The sequence below is a fragment of the Dermochelys coriacea genome, chromosome 1 (genome assembly GCF_009764565.3).
Source record: "Dermochelys coriacea isolate rDerCor1 chromosome 1, rDerCor1.pri.v4, whole genome shotgun sequence".
Classification (NCBI taxonomy): domain Eukaryota; kingdom Metazoa; phylum Chordata; order Testudines; family Dermochelyidae; genus Dermochelys; species Dermochelys coriacea.
Genome location: NC_050068.2, coordinates 315043681 through 315059627, shown reverse-complemented (window position 1 = coordinate 315059627; position 15947 = coordinate 315043681). Strand labels below are relative to the sequence as shown.

Here is a 15947-nt window from a genome sequence, read left to right as displayed (position 1 = left end):
CTTCTTGTGCTCTTGGTCGGGAGAATGAGGAGATCTACTATACATGTGTGCGCCAACGGGACACTGCTTGTCAGAATTTCTGGACTCTGGCACACATGCGTACCCATGTGTGGAATACAGACAGGGACCACACATCTCAAAGAAGTTCCAGTCACCTGTAAGTAACCTCCATTTACCTGATATGTAAGTTTGATGATGATTGCCCTTGTTTCCTTAGTGGTGTTTAGAACATGTAGGTTAGTGTAATTAGTAATGGTGTCCTAACAATCTGCTAACAGCTAATGTGTACCTTCTCTTGCAGGCTGGTAAAGTACCTTTCTGTAAGTTTCATCTTGGGGACAGACCTATCCCTGTTACGTTTAAGAGAGCTATCGCTGCACTTTCTTTCTGGCAAAAAGTCAAGCTTGCCTGGGGCCTCTGCTTCTTATCTGATCCAATCAGGTATGAGTAAGTGTTTTTAGCTTTATTTGAAAGGTAGGTTGTAAGTAACCGATCCTGCAGTTTGCTGAGCATCCTCAGTTTCACTTCAGTGGGAGCTGAAAGTCCTCGGCAATCTGTCGGAGATGATTGGGCCCGAAATCAGCCTAGAGAGAATTATCAGCAAGTTCTTATTCCTGTCCAGCCTCCCTGCACCCTTTGGTAGAAGGAGGGATTGTGACAGAGACAAAGTGGAGCTGCACTGTGCCAATTCACAGCTGTTTTATGGTCCCTTAGGGACCATAGCATGCGGTCATATTTCAGCTTGAGAACTGAGATATGATTACCAGCTCTCTATGTAAGGAGGTCTTGGCACAGGAGAAAATATGGACTGTAACCTTTAAATGTCTGACTGTTCTGTTCATTAATATCACCCTTTATAAAGGGTCTTTGTTAGCTTTCCAGGAAGTGTTACAATAATGCAATGGTTCCCATTCCTGTTGTTCTGTCTGTGGATTTTTCCCCCTCCAAAAAAATGGGTAGGGCCAAATTTGGCTCCACCTGAATTGGGGCCAAATAACTGCAAAAGGAGCATTAATTTGCATGGCTGAGGAGTGCATTCCTAGATGCCCTTGCAATTTACTTGTGCTCCCAGCAGTTGTATAAAGAGTGGTAGTGGGTTTGCAGGGGATTGGGTGAGGAAGGTATATGCCAAAATCCATTGGACCATGCTCTCTGACCCGTAGCACCTGTCCAGTGCTCTTGTGACTGGAACCATGAACAGTTTAGAGGGAACTACATGGGTTTTCAGGGACCCAGACCCGAACCAAGACCATTTCACCTTCTATCTCCCATCCCTGCTTTAACTTAGGTTTCGTTTATTGCTGTTTCCACTTATGCATATATTGTCATATCCAGTTTTGGAGCCAATGTCTGACTTTCTTTTGACTTGTTAACTAGCAGCTGATGTATAAAATATGGGGGTAACTAATATGCTTCATTGTCGGCCTGAGAGATGGATTTTGCTCTTTTTTTAAGAAAATTGTCATTGACTGAAAGGTGGATTTCTGTGCAACTCCTCTCTGCATTTCCTCCCAGGAAGGCATTATTCATTAAATAAGAACAGGCAAATTTTGCTGATTATTATGTGTATGGGAAAGGTCCCTACACAGATGAGTTTACAATCTAAGTTTGTGTGTGACAACAACTGATGGTAACAATATAGAGGGTAAGAGGGAGGTAAGGAAAGACAGGGTTAACGTTTTAAGTTCATGATGACTCAGTTCTGGTACACTCGTATCCTGATGGTTACGTGAAGGGTTTTTAAATAAATATTTACATTTAGTCCAAACAAGCAGGAATGATCTCCTTAAGATACTCTGTAGAAAATGCACAATACACTTCTGCTTTTGGTTGTCCTTGGCTCCTGTGGCAATGTCCCCAATCCCAGAGCATTTCATGACTCAGCTATATGGAAAGTAAGCAAATAAAACACATTTTGGTGTCTTCATTACTTTTATTTACATAAACGTTTATTTTCATGTTTCTTCTAACTATTGCCTGCACTACAACCCCAGAAACAAACACAAGGCTCAGAATTCCCAGAAATACTACAGTACTACGTGGTAAATGAGCTGAATTTGCTCTATAGCGTCTTACTCATCCTCACTTCCCATTCATTCCTCACTCCCACTCAGGAGATTACCAGCTCGGAACTTTCTTCCTCGGATCTTCGGCAGGGGTATCCGACTTTAATAGGAACATATGGAATTCTACCCATTTCCTCCGATTCATTGCTTTGAGGGCACCCCTTTGGAGGTGCCCTTCTGTTCCTCTCCCTGTGCATGCTCTCAAATGCTGTGTTGTGGTGACTGATCTTGCTGCTTCAGGACTGCTTGACAAGCCCCAGGAGGAGCACTGTAAATAATGCTCCTTAACTTGGCAGTGGTGATAGCGCTTCCCTCAAAGCCTTGGCACATTGTCTCAGGTGTGTGGCCAATTTATGTATTTATTTAGCTTCCCATGAGTAAGGCGTAATGAATGACTTTATTGAATAGCTCTTAGATGATTGACCACTTTCTTTCCCTTTTACTGAGTTCAGACACACTGCTTAGAATATGAGTCTATAGGGAGGTAGTTTTGCTTTCTTAGGAGGTACAGGACTCGCATAATTTAACAAGTCAGTGTGTCTATATTGGACTTTGAGAGCATAATACAGACATTGGGATTGTTTCTTTTCCTTTCAGTAAAGATGATGTGGAGAAGTGTAAACAGAAGGATTTACTGGAGCAGATGATGGCTGAAATGATTGGAGAATTTCCTGATCTACATCGAACAATTGTATCGGAGCGAGATATTTACTTGACCTACATGTTGAAGCAAGCAGCTAAGCGAATAGAACTACCTCGTGCTTCAGAAAGTAATTGCTTTAAAGCAGATTCTTAACTTGTGTTTAGCAAGCAATATGTTCTTAATGTAGTACTCCATGATTTTCCTTCTCAGGAAATCTGAAAATCTTTGCCATCTTGCTTTGTAGACAGGTACCAGGTGTAATAAATGAGATGTCTTCATAAATTATAATGCTTAAAAAAATAAGGGAGAATATTGTTAGATTAGTATGACAGCCTCTTCTACCAGTAGAAGTAGAATGAAATTCTTAGCTTTATGAGAATGCTTTGAATAATGGATTCCTCCTTCCCATCATGCCTATTTCAAAACAGGAAATACTAATTAGGCTGCTAAAGTTTGAAAAATGTAGGAATCAATATTACAGCACAGGATGGGACTCAAGTCGTCTTTTATAAAAGCAATAATATACTTCAGGAGGGGTGAGCATACTGAATACTTGTTTCTCAAGTCTCTAAAGGCACTTGGCTGTCACTTTTGTGACCCATAATCTCTTGGGATGCATAAGATAATAAATTATGGGTTATTTTATACCCGATATTTTAAGAAGATATTAGATGTAACTTTAGTGTAGGTCCACCGAGACTGTCTCCCGCTTTTAAAATTTCACAAATGTTGCACTTGGGCCTCTGCTGCTCCCTCACATGGTGTTTTCCTCCATGATTCCAGCTGGAGCAGCAGCAGCAGAGTGAAACTGTTGAAAAATCATTAAGTTTCACTGTCAGTCCCATTTGGGTCATGAGGGAAGCAGTAGGTGTCAAAGCAACATGTGAACAGTCTCCCTTTAATGTTGGGTCTGGAGTTCTCTGAGAAGAAAAGGTGATAAAACTTAATGGATTTCATATTTGATTTTTTTTTTAAAGTCTCCTCTGATCTAATAATAAATAAATTGTAGATTTTTCTTTTATTTGCAGACAATATATCTCGTGCTCTTGTTTAGTTTAAGGGAGGTGGGTGGGCTCCCAATTCCGTAGTGCGCAGGGCCCCAAAACTCTTTAATCTGTTCCTGCTGGTGAAGGGGGAGAAGAGAAGTAAAAATGGGGGGAGCATGGAGTAGAGGAAGGGGAGACAATGAAGCAAAGAGTGGAAAGGGAAAAATAGTAGGGAGGACAGATAAAAGCTATTTGGAACAAAGAGAAAAAATTCAGGGGACAGATGAGGCAAAGACCTAGGGGATAGAAGAAAGCAGCTGGATTTTCAAGGAGATTATATCTGAGGCTTTTCATTTATTGAATTGTTAGCTGAAGAAGTCTAGCACGCAACTGTGTGTCATGTGTGTGCACGCGCGCACGTGTGCACGTCACAAGCAATTTATGGTGTCAGAAAACACTAGATTGTGAATTTCTTAGTGAATCAAGCAAAAAGGAGAATCTTGTTTGTGTATTTATTATTTATATTGATTTATCCCCACCATGCTGATCTACCATACCTGGCAGAGAGAACCCAGATTGGCACTAGTGTTGCTGCAGCATTTACTCAAGTTGGGGAGCTAAAACCTTGTACCATGTTTTGAGGGTTATGTATTCAAAGGCCATGTATTCAAATAGGACCTCAACATTTGCTCTTGTGACTTTGGTGGGCTAAATAGTGAGTGCATATTAGAAGGTGATTTGAGGCTCCTTTTTATTTATATTTGAGCGAGGGATACTAAGTGCTTGGAACACAAATTGGAAATGCCATTCCCAAAACAAAAATAAAGAAGACCATCAGGTGCTTTAAAAATAGAATAATTGCCCAGTCATGTAAAGAGAACCAGGTGGGCCAAACTGTGTGCTTCTTAGGATCCCCACTGAAATCAGTGGCACTCTGTAGACAGAAGGGTCCAATTTTGCAGAGCTCCCTTTGCAGGCTCAGGGCCCAGATGTTTTGTATTGTACCCTGATGGTCACTAGATTCAGGTGACCTAGGTTACCCAAATTCCAAAGATGGGAAATGGAGAGGGACTTACCACGATATGTAAGCTTTCAACACCAAGTGCTTATCGGTCAATCTTGACTGCCACAGCTGGATACAATAGGAGAGGAGGTCTCTCGGGGACCAAGTGTGAGATCATTCAGGGCTTTTTGGATCATTGCTAAAAACCTTGAATTCTGCCCCTCAGAAGCAAATAAGAAGGCAATGCAAAAACTTCCCCCAATTTTATGTGCTCATGGCCGGCCATACTAGTGAGGAGCTTCATTCTGCCCCAGCTAGAGCTTCTAGGACTTAAAGTAGCAGTAGAGCTAGTCAAAATAAGTTGCATCTGGGGGTGTGTTTATACATGTGTTTTTTAACTTTTTGAAAATTTTTGGTTCATGTTTACTGGGGGTAATTTAAATTGTTGCCTAGACATATGATTACCTTTTTTTTTTTTTTTTTTTAATTTAAAGATTGCTTACAGTTTGGCAATGTTTTTCTCACTGGAGAAGAGACTGATACATTTTTTTCCCCTCTTTTCTCTCTTAGCTGAACCCAGAAAATGTATCCCGTCTGTTGTAGTTGGTGTGGTTGGGATGGGTCATGTGCCTGGAATAGAAAAGAACTGGAACACTGACTTAAACATCCAGGAAATCATGAGGTAACTTTCTTTCCTTTTTGGATGTTGATTTAGTAGCTCCTCAGCTTTACAATCTGCAGTAGCCTTTGTTTTTAATGCTTATGACATCTTGCTCAAACCAGAACTATGAGCCACACTGTTACCAGTCTGCCTCAACAAGAATGAGCTTTGCTGCTGCTAAGCTGAGTGTCAGCTCCCCACTTCACCAGCTTGTCTGCCTTGTCAGCAAACTCTTCAGGACTTCGTCAGTCCAAATCTTGCTTGTAGGTAACAATCCGTGAACCTCAGTTCCCAAGAGACATCTCTCTGGAGTGTCCAGTCCCTCTCACTGGAAGCTGTTAAGTTCACTGCCTCCAAAGAGATGGTGCCCACATTAGCTTGTTAGGTTAGCTGAAGACCCACACTTCACTTCAGTACAGCAGCACTGAGAGAGTTTTGTAATAACACACGACTAAGTTTATTAACAAACAACATAGGTTTAAGTGTCAGTCCCAGGGTATTAGAGAGACGGGGTGGGTGAGGTAATATCTTTTATTGGACAGACCTGAAGAAGAGCTCTGAACGGCTCAAAAGCTTGTGTCTCTCACCAACAGAAGGTGGTCTAATAAAAGATATTATCTCACCCACCTTGTCTCTTCTGGTAAGAATGAATGAGATATGAAAGGTTACTAACAAAACATTCTTTCTAGTGACTAAAATGTAATGTCAGCAAATTACAATCTTTGTCTAATCAGGTCTCTCACCTATAGTCTATTCCCAGGGACTTCAACCCCCTTGGTTGAAGGATCCACCTTTCTCAGATGTCTAGAGCTCTGGCCACATGTGTTCTTCAAGTGATGTGGCCAAAGTGTGTTTTTCTACTTATAATTCCTAAAGTCCATTGTCTCTGTTTCAAGAGCCAGAAAGGCTTCCTAGGGGTATAGCCTCCATCCCTCTTGTAAGTGCTAAGTGATCATCTCCCCCACTTGCTAGTTTGATAGCTGCATTTACTATATGTGTAAATGTACTTCCATTGTTTCTGGGCTCATCAGGCTCATTTACTCTGGAGGCACAATCAAGCAGGCAAAACAGCATTCCTTTGTCTAGGACAGGCTGGGCTTAAGCATGCTTGCCAAATGCCTTTTACAAACACATTTGCAGCACACATCTATAATTCTTTATACTCTGCATGTACATATGTCACTCAGTATTATTAATAACCAGCATATTATCAGTTCAGGTAGGCTACCTTGCGTGACGCTTTTTAAATACAGGTTATGACAACAGTGAGGTGGGGCAATGTGTGTGCCAGGCCTGATGTGAGTTGTGCTATGGTGTGCCATCTGCCAGCTGGCATTGCAGGCTCTGTGGGTTAGCTGTGAAATGGTGTATAATCCTTGCAGATTATTTTTACAATAAAGATGAGAGAAGCTATAAAGCGAGGGGGGGAAGCTGGATTTTCAGGGTGAGGCATCTGATCAGAAAATGATCTTGCCATAGAAGAAATTGTATTGATCTGTGTTTAGGGCTTTTAAAATGAATGTAGGGTATGTGATTCACAGGTGAGACCTGCAGTATGTTAAAACAAGAAACTTCAAATATATTTTAACCAAAGAGTGAGACACTGTTGACCTCTGGGCTTTGGTTGTATTCAGGCAGCACTGCCTCTGAAGTGCAAAATCACAGTTTCTCGTAATCCATTTACTAAGAATGGCAGTGAAACTGCGGCAGAACAGGAGACTATAAAGGCTAGCCCTGCCTGCTCAGGATCCTGGGCAGCTGCTGCCCATGCTGCTGTGGCTTCAATGCTATTGTTCCTCAAGCTAGCTTTAATTTTTCAAAGCTAGTATGGGTGTGTCTACATGTGCTGCAGTCACAGCTCCTGATTTGCAGTGTAGACATACTCATAGTACCTTGGAATTCAGCCCAGATTAGCAAATTCCAGAATTCACCATTTGATTTTTTTTTCCCCCCTTGAATCTATTATGCCCCGTTATTGTAGTACCTGAGTGCCTCAATTTCTCTAATGTATTTATCCTCCCAGTACCTCTATGAGGGAGGGAAATCCTTTTATCCCCATTTTACAGAAGGGGAACTGAGGCACAGAGGGGCTTGTCCAGGATCACATAGGAAATCTGGGAATTGAACTCTGGCCTTCCAAGCCGTAGGCTTGTGCCCTAACAACTAGACCATATCTTTTGATGGCTAGTTAGTAGTCTCAGTCCAGTTGCTAGTGCACAGAGATCCACATCAGAGTCACAGTAACTGGCATTATTGGTACATTTGTTTGCATTTTCATTAGTGAGATTGAAGACTGAATGGCATGGAAATTGACCTACCTATCTTCATGCCTACCCAGGGGATCCCTCTAAGTCAGGCTTAAGGCATTTTGACTGAAGTGACACTACTCAAGGCTCTGACAGTGGAGGAGTTGTCAGTCCAGCATCTTTCATAAGGCACTAAGTTTGCTTAAATTCTCCAGTTTTTTTAATAGTATAAATAGGTGTGGCAGAATTTGGTTTGGTGGGTTTTTTATAATTTTTAAGATATTGATCATTTTTAAGCATTTTTTTAATTTTTATCAGTTTACACTTTCACAGTTGCGGGAAACTGTGGGACGGGTCAGACAAAAATTATTTAATTACAATAGGCATAGATTCAAAAAGTGAAGGCTTTATAACTGTTGAAACACAAATTGTCAACTTCACGTGTCAAAATATAAAAAGTAAATATCTTCAAATTGAGTTCTAATTTAAGCAGCCTTTTTCTTACTTTGCTTATCTGTAAAATTTGATTATAACCAAATAATAGAAATAGTTTTCAGTTTGTGTTTACAGTGAAATTGATGTTTACAGCCATTTACTGATAAAAATTGAATCTTCCCAAGCCTAAGTATAAAGCAAATAATAACGCTCAGAGAACAACCATTCTCAAACCCCGACTTCTTGGCTTGTGTATGAACTTTCAGCTTTCTCAGCATATTTGAGATGCACAATCTATGTGGTTATGGTTGTGTATTCTCTGGGTATTCTTTCTAGATTTAAAGTTCTCCTGCTGTACTGCAGATACCTTTTTATTATGCCTCATGAGGGGCAAAGTGATCTGGAAATAACGTTTTAGGATTCAGAATCCAAATGTGTATTTTCATTTACAGATTTTTGGATCATCCCATATTGAACTTACTGAACCCCCTTTGTGTTTATATTCAGAGGTGATTTAAATTAGTTGAGAGACTGAAAAAGAGGGAAAAGCAACTAATAAGAGGACATAAAAAGATGGAAGCTAAAGTAATTGTTGTATCTCTGTCCCCTGTCCTCCTCCCCCTGCCCCCCATTCTCTCTCTAAGTTGTACCTTTTTCCAACCCCGCAAAATACAAGATCTTGTTTATATTAGGAAACTTGTATCATTGTAACTAAATTAATTTAAAATCAACCTAATGACCCTGTGCAACTCTCTACATATATTACACATTTAACCCAGTTTAAATCATGGTAATATAGATTCAATTTAATCCAGTTTGTCTGTATTACAGGATGGCACCAATGTAATTAAATGTAAATACACTTATTTGTACCAGTGAAACTTTTTGTAGTACTGGCAAGTCCTGACCCTCTTTAAATCCTCATACTGATGTTTAACTTATGCCACCTCACACATTACCTTTGATTTTGGTTCTTTGTAGTTAGATGAATAGTCACATTAAAAAAGAATTCTGCATTGATTTAAATTTCTCCGCAATACTCCTGACAGCATTCTTTGTGTTTGTTTGTGATTCTGATGGTAAAAGAGGTCAGGCTCCTTAGGGAATTAAGTTGTGCCCTATGTGGCTGGAAAGGTCATTGGTCCAGATCTGCAAAAGTATTTAGACTTCTACTGATTTCAGTGGAAGTTAGGAGCCTAAGTACTTCTCAGGAGTATACTACTTACCCTTAGATTTGGAATAAGATGTGGGATGTAATCTGTGACCTTGAAAGAATAATTTGCTCTGTCTTAATATACCCATTCATTGCAAGGGCTCCTGTACTAGTAAAGAAGTGTGTTGTAATGACAAACATTGTGGCAAAAATGATCAGCGTTTAATGAAGATGGGGAAGGATCTTTTTCTTCCAGCTATGTGGATGATAACTTTGTCTTTATCACCTTTACTTCAGTGTGCCTCCACCGTCAACTTCAAGTAAGGTTCTCAGATTTGTCATAAAGGCAACAGTTTTTGGACTGATGGGATATGGCTGCTACCAGGTAGGACAAAGGACAGTTCAATTTATTCTCTCGATGCCAACAACACAGAACTGTCTTCAGAGGCTGATGGAAATTAGACCTCGACATTGAACGCCCAGTTGAAATACTGTCTGGAGATAATTGCAGAAAAGAGTGCTAAAGACAACACATGCTAATTGGGATGAAAAAGAGGGACTGAGGATTCTTGTCATAGATTCCATTTGATGCTGAGCAGTGCTGAATTGCTGTGAAGTAAATGGGTTGCTATTAAAAGCTACACCAGCTGTGACCTAATGAATGAGTCTGCTTCCTGATAAGTATGTGGTATAAAAGTACATGATTCCAGTTTGAGGTAAATGAAATATGTTACACACATATATTATATATCATATTATATATTATGTGTATATATAATATATATTTATGATGATGTAGTACAGACAGTGTAAAGAGTGTATATTCTTGACTTTTTCAGAGGAACAAAGCAACATACGGTAACTTAATTGTGTTTCCGCTCAACAGCGCAAGGACATCTCTATGAGTAGTGTTTCGGTATAATAATACCAAATGATCGTTCCTGGTGCTAAGCACCTATAAAATGATTTAGAAGTACATCTTCTTACAGAAAATTTTGTATACATTTTAGGTTTTTTAAACTTCAGAGCTTTCAAAAAAATATCAGAATGGTACAAGCTGTCAGACGTACACCGCCAAGTTTCTTTATGAGCCTTATTAAAGAACTAAAACGTTGCCTTTAGAATTGCACCTCTCCTTACAGACATCAGTAATAGTTTTCTCCTCTGTTGGAAAGGTATATACAGTACCTTTATCAGCAGCTGTTGGTTAACTTCCAGTGTTTACAGGGCACTCTGTTCCTTTTGGATTTTATTATTTAACCATATTAGTTAGCCAAATCCTGTTGGCTTTAAGTTCAGTATTGTAAACTTTTGAGGCTAGAACTACTGTCTAATTTTTTTCACGTTGCAAAGCTTTCTTTCTTTCTTTGGACAATGTGTCTGGGGTTGATGTGCAGTACTTGACCTTACAGTTTTCCCTCCATGCATGCAAATGTGTTTTTTTTTAATCACTATAATTTTTCAGTGGATGAGTATTTTACCTATTTAATAGAAAGAAAAGCAAAAAGTCAATTAATTTTTTTTAACTAGCTATGGGGTTTGGAGTTTATCTTTGCTGTTTGTAGAATTATGAGTATGACTTCAACTACTGTAACGTTAAACACTTTTTTTCAGTACACCTACTTCTAACCCTGTGTTCATTATGTTTTATAGTTCTTTCTGTATCCATAAGACAGGATTGCCCTTGATTATAAGTGCCCTTGGAAACAAACTATTCCCTCCCCGATGGTATAACAATCATAATTGTCATATCAATAATGTTTTAATCTCTTATTTTATGTGAAAGAGGTCCATGTGCTACTGGAGCTCCTATGCCATTGCAAATTGGTTGAAGTGAAGTCCATGTCTGTTCTGATACCTTTACGTGGGGAGGAAGAGCTCAATCTGAGGGATGGCAGCAAGGAGAGGTTGATTTTGGTTTTCATACAGTTCAATAAGGTTAACAAACTGTGCTTGGTTATTAGTAGGGTGTGTTTCCAAAGTCTTGTGTGGGGGAAATGTCTTCACACAATCTATTCTTTGTCCAACGTTTTTGTGTGTGTAACCTTCATGCAGTGTCTTTTTAAAAGCTTTTTCTCTTTAACTCTTAAGAAATGAATGGCCTAATCCTGTTTGCATTTATGCCACTGACATCACTGGCAAGCTGGTATGTCCACTGGGCCTGATACTCCATTTCCTTGCACCTTGCGTAGTTATTTAGATCCCAATCCAGGAAACCACTTATGGAGATCCTTAATTTAAAGGATGTGTTTAAATCTATCCTGATTTAAAACACTTATGTATTTAAGTGCTTTTTTGAATTGGGGTGTACACCTGTGCAAGGGAGTGTAAACTATTGCCTACTCAGAATGGCTGTATTTCATACTCACTTTTCACGGATGTAAATGACAATGCAGGAATTGGGTCCTTCGTCTTCAGTTTTCTACTTATTAATGTTTGAGAAACAAGCAGTGATCTGTATTGAGCTTGAAGGCAGCATTAGCAAATAACTAAGTGACTAGAGAGACCACCTGAATTCTGAGTCTTGATTTTTTTGTAATAATTTAATAACCTAGTTGGCGGTCCTGTTTGAATAATTTTATTACATTTTTATGTACATTTTTAAAGAAAAAGCTTAAGCCCATTCTTCTCCTGGCTTTAGTGACCTACCAAAAGATTGGGAGTTTTTTCCCCTCCTGACATTTCTCTAGGAGGTTTAGTTCAATGTATTAATGTTTTGCTTTAAAATTTCTGTGAACATATCTGTGCTCAGGTAATTTTACACAAAAGAAAAAACTAAGGAAAATTGCAGACAAATGAGCCTTAAATTTGTGTGGAGCTAAATGATTGTCTTGGTGTATTTTCACATGCTTAGTGTGTTGTTTTTTCCCACATGCACACAATTACCTGCACCCCTGGAAAATGGTTATAATGTCAGTTGCTCTTTGATTTTTAATGACATTTTGATTATTACTAAAATTTGTTTTTAAAAGTGTATTGTTTCCCCCTCTGTATCTCTTAAAATATATAAACAGATTCTTAACACAAGCTGTTAGTTGATGAAGAATTTGTTCTCAAACTGGCAGATCATCAAAACCCACAAGTGTTTATCCTGGGGCAATCAAATGCCTGATGAATTTGCAGACCCTAACCATCTTTTGAATCCACATAGAAGTGGTGTATGTTGTATACTTGATGTGCTATACTATCTATGTAACATGCTCAATGTTTTACCCTCCATTAACTTCCTTCTGTATTCTACAATCAATCCTTTAGGTGTTAACAACATTCAGTGAAATTTAAACATATGTTGAATTGTCCCAGCCCTCACTCAACCCTGTGAAGCCATATTGTACTTTTTGGTAAACTGTGCATTTGCTTTATGCATTTGTACATCTTATGTAAATTTGAAGTATTTTTAACAAGCGTGTGCCTTTTAGTCTACAACAGTTTAAAGTAAACAGCAGTATGGTCTATGTTATCAAAATAAAGTATTTTAACCACTGTTTCTCTTGAAGCCATTTATTTTTTATATTGGTCATAATTTTTAAAGAACAAATACTGGTTAACTAAAATAGATGCAAAATATGCACACCACCTAATGTATTTTTCTATACCATGACTATGTTGCTGAACAGCTTGGATCAAATCCAGCAAAGCACTTAAATCCATGCTTAAATTTGAGCACATCAGTAGTTTCATAAGAAGTAGATCATGTGGTTAAGTGTTCTGCTTTGGAGCAGAACCAGAACACTCAGTACTTTGAAGAACTGAGCCTCATAAGAGGCTAAAGGTGCATGAATTTGTGGCAAAATTAAATAAATTCTGGTTTTATCTTGAAAATTGGACCAGATTAATCAAAATAACCCTTGCAAAAATATATGTGCAAAGCTTTAATTTTAAGTCAGGATAATGTTCATATTGCAAATTAAATCCATATGTAAGAAATGTAACACAGTTAGATATATAATAGTCAATTTACTCAGAATAGAATATGCTATGTGATTTGCCACTCAACTGCCTATACTCTTTGTATGCATTTTTGTGAAGAAAGGGAGCTTATACAGCCCTGTGGCCATAAGCATTAAGTCCTGTTATCCTTTCTTAGGCAAAGCTTCTGCTGATGGCAATGTGAGCTTTGACTGAATGAGTGCTGAATAGGCTATTTAGATTGAAACAGATGCTGTTTTTAAATAAATGTTAAAATAAAGTGCTGGCCATGGAACTTCCCTCTGACAGGCCACAGAAATAGTTTAAATGAGTTCTGAAAGTACTGTCTCAGTTGCGGCCCAATCTGGCAAGATGTTGAATGGAGGAGGGTCCTTGTTACCTTCCAGAATTGGACTCTCATTTTGCTGCTGAAAAAAAGCCTTAAAGTAAAACAAAAATGACTACACTTCCAGCAAAGATGATCAGTTAGCTAACCCAATGGAAATAATACATGATGATTGGGCATTCAGTATACAGAAGTGCTGAGGGTGAGGTAGCTAAATCAAAGGAATGCCATGCTCTCTCTCCTCCCACCCGCATCCCTTCTAGTATGGTTTTTAATCTACTCTTTTGTGTAGGAATAGAAGCCACGTGCTTTTATAATCTATTGTTTATCACTGCTGTATACATACATTTGGCCAAGATAGTATTTATGATGAAAAGTCTTTTTTAATAGACGCTGACATAATATTGAATCAAATTTAAATTATTGAATTAAAATCACCCAGAGTTCCACTGGAAGTTGCTTATCTGAAGCCATGCATGTGAAATATAAAAACCCTTTTAAAAGTGCCCATTATGAGAAATATAACACGTTATCTCAAAGTGCCAGACAGTAGTGGGAACTACACATTAAAAAAAGAGGAAAATTATGTGTAATTCTAAGACAAACTTGTAGTTATTTGCTGTTTCCCTCTGAAATTAAAATAAACTTTAATTTTAGACTTTGGTGTCTCAGGACTGTTTTTTTACTGCAAGTCTAATAACTCCTATCTAATAACATATTTTTACAGCTGCACTAATGAAGGGCCATATCCAGCATGGGGCTAAGCTCATTCACCTGCCTTTTGATATTGACTGGAAGTCTGAGCTATAGAGGGGAGCAGCTGAGTATCAACTAGGCTAAAATGGGGAAATACCACTATGTGGTAGATTCCTGTGGCACTGTGTAGCCACCAAGAGTCCCTTTGTGCCAGCTATGTGAAATGGAGATGTTCTGCTCAGCATTCCTATGCTGAGGCAGATGTATGACTTGTCAAATTGCCATGTATATTCTTCTTTTGCCTGCTGTATTCTTACTGGGAGAGAGTCGGATGAAAGCTTCCTCTACTAGGGGAGCCAATAGCAGCAAAGAAATGGAGTTATCCTTTCTGCCCCCATTAGCAGTGAGGAAAAAGAGGTAACTGGGAGGCACAATTAGCAAGGAGGTTGTGCCATGTTTTTCTTCACAGGTCCTCTCCTTCAGCAGTGTGTCCCCTGCCTCTTGCTTGATGCCCTGACTGGTGTTCCAAGGGGCTGTGCTGGTGCAAGGGCAGCTCTGAAGAGCTCGCAGCTTCTGAAGTAAGCAATCTCACTCATCTGGAGTGTTCTTTATTTTTTAAATGCTGCACGGGGAAGACTTCTGATTGCTGGTTTGGATAAACAAACTGAGTCATACGATCACTTCCACCTCTCACCCAATCCCAGCTTGATGCAAAATATTTTAGATGTGTGCTCTGCTGAGGAAAGAAGTGAGAGTTCAGCTTTTAAAAAAAAAAAAAAATTACATCAGCTTTTTAAATTTTTTTTTTAAATAAATACATCTCCTCCTAGCAAAGTAAAACTCCATGTCAAACAATGGTACAAACTACCAGCTATCAACTATGAAGGTAACACACAAAGTGCACAAAATAATTAAGGGCCAGTTTCTGACCCTCTGGTGTTTGATTAATACCGGAGGCCCATAACTGCAAAAGCAGCCCCTTTGGTTTCAGTGGGGTTACTTGCAGAATAAGATATTGCTCAATATGAGTAATGCTGGCAGAATCTGGCCCTATTTTACTTTAACTGCTGTGTTTTGCATGCTTTAAAATATTTAGTTCCATCAACTGGCTGCAAGGGGTATGATAATAGCAATATTTTTTTTTTAAGTGGAGGTAACTAATGGACTCAATAAGAGGATAATTGTATTTTGAAATGTTCCCCAGTGATGGTAAATGCACGTAGTTCTTAAACTTTTTTATTTTTTGACTATGTACTATTTTTTGTACTCTTACAGTACAAACTTACATCCAGACACAATCAATCATAATTATTAGCAATACAAGCATCCTATGTAGTAACTGCCTAGGAGTCAGTCTCAGGACAGGTATAATTAGGGCAGTTCTTTCTCCCTCTTCACCTCAACCTTTTGTTACTATCTAGTGAACTGTCCAGATAGCACCAGTGTTACTTTGCCCATATCTTTTCCATCGTCTCCTCCCTATTGTGCCTGACAACAGACATAAATCAAAGCAATTGTCGTCTTCCTCCTGTTCAATCCTTTCTCTGTCCTATAGTGGGATTATGACATTGGAGATGAATCAACCAGCCCCCTCCATTGATGCCTTCCTCATTCAAACTGGGTCAGAACCTTAGAAGTATGTTGGTGTACATTTTGGCACACAACAACTGAAGAATTTCTGTGTGGAAGTTGGTAATATATATAAAACAAATTAAGATGAAGACAAGGTAATAGCTGAGTCACATTCTGATAATTAAAAATACATATTTTCCTACTGTTTTTCCAGCATACATTGGACAGCAT

At 38.8% G+C, this 15947-nt stretch overlaps 1 protein-coding gene across 10 annotated transcripts in view; it reads left to right on the top strand.

Moving 5' to 3' along the window:
- The window catches only part of TRABD (TraB domain containing), a 54327-nt gene extending 38380 nt beyond the window's left edge, over positions 1-15947 (top strand). For 7 of the 10 annotated variants that reach the window (XM_038380950.2, XM_043495982.1, XM_043495970.1 and 4 more), the window contains 4 exons: positions 302-441; positions 2664-2836; positions 5269-5380; positions 9491-12680. In XM_038380950.2, coding sequence (XP_038236878.1) covers positions 302-441; positions 2664-2836; positions 5269-5380; positions 9491-9668 — 603 coding nt within the window. In that variant the 3' untranslated portion in view covers positions 9669-12680. Of the gene's footprint in view, positions 1-301; positions 442-2663; positions 2837-5268; positions 5381-9490; positions 12681-14613; positions 14735-15699; positions 15717-15930 lie in introns of those variants that run through there. The other 3 variants (XR_006275450.1, XR_006275448.1, XM_043495984.1) reach the window with 3 other exon arrangements.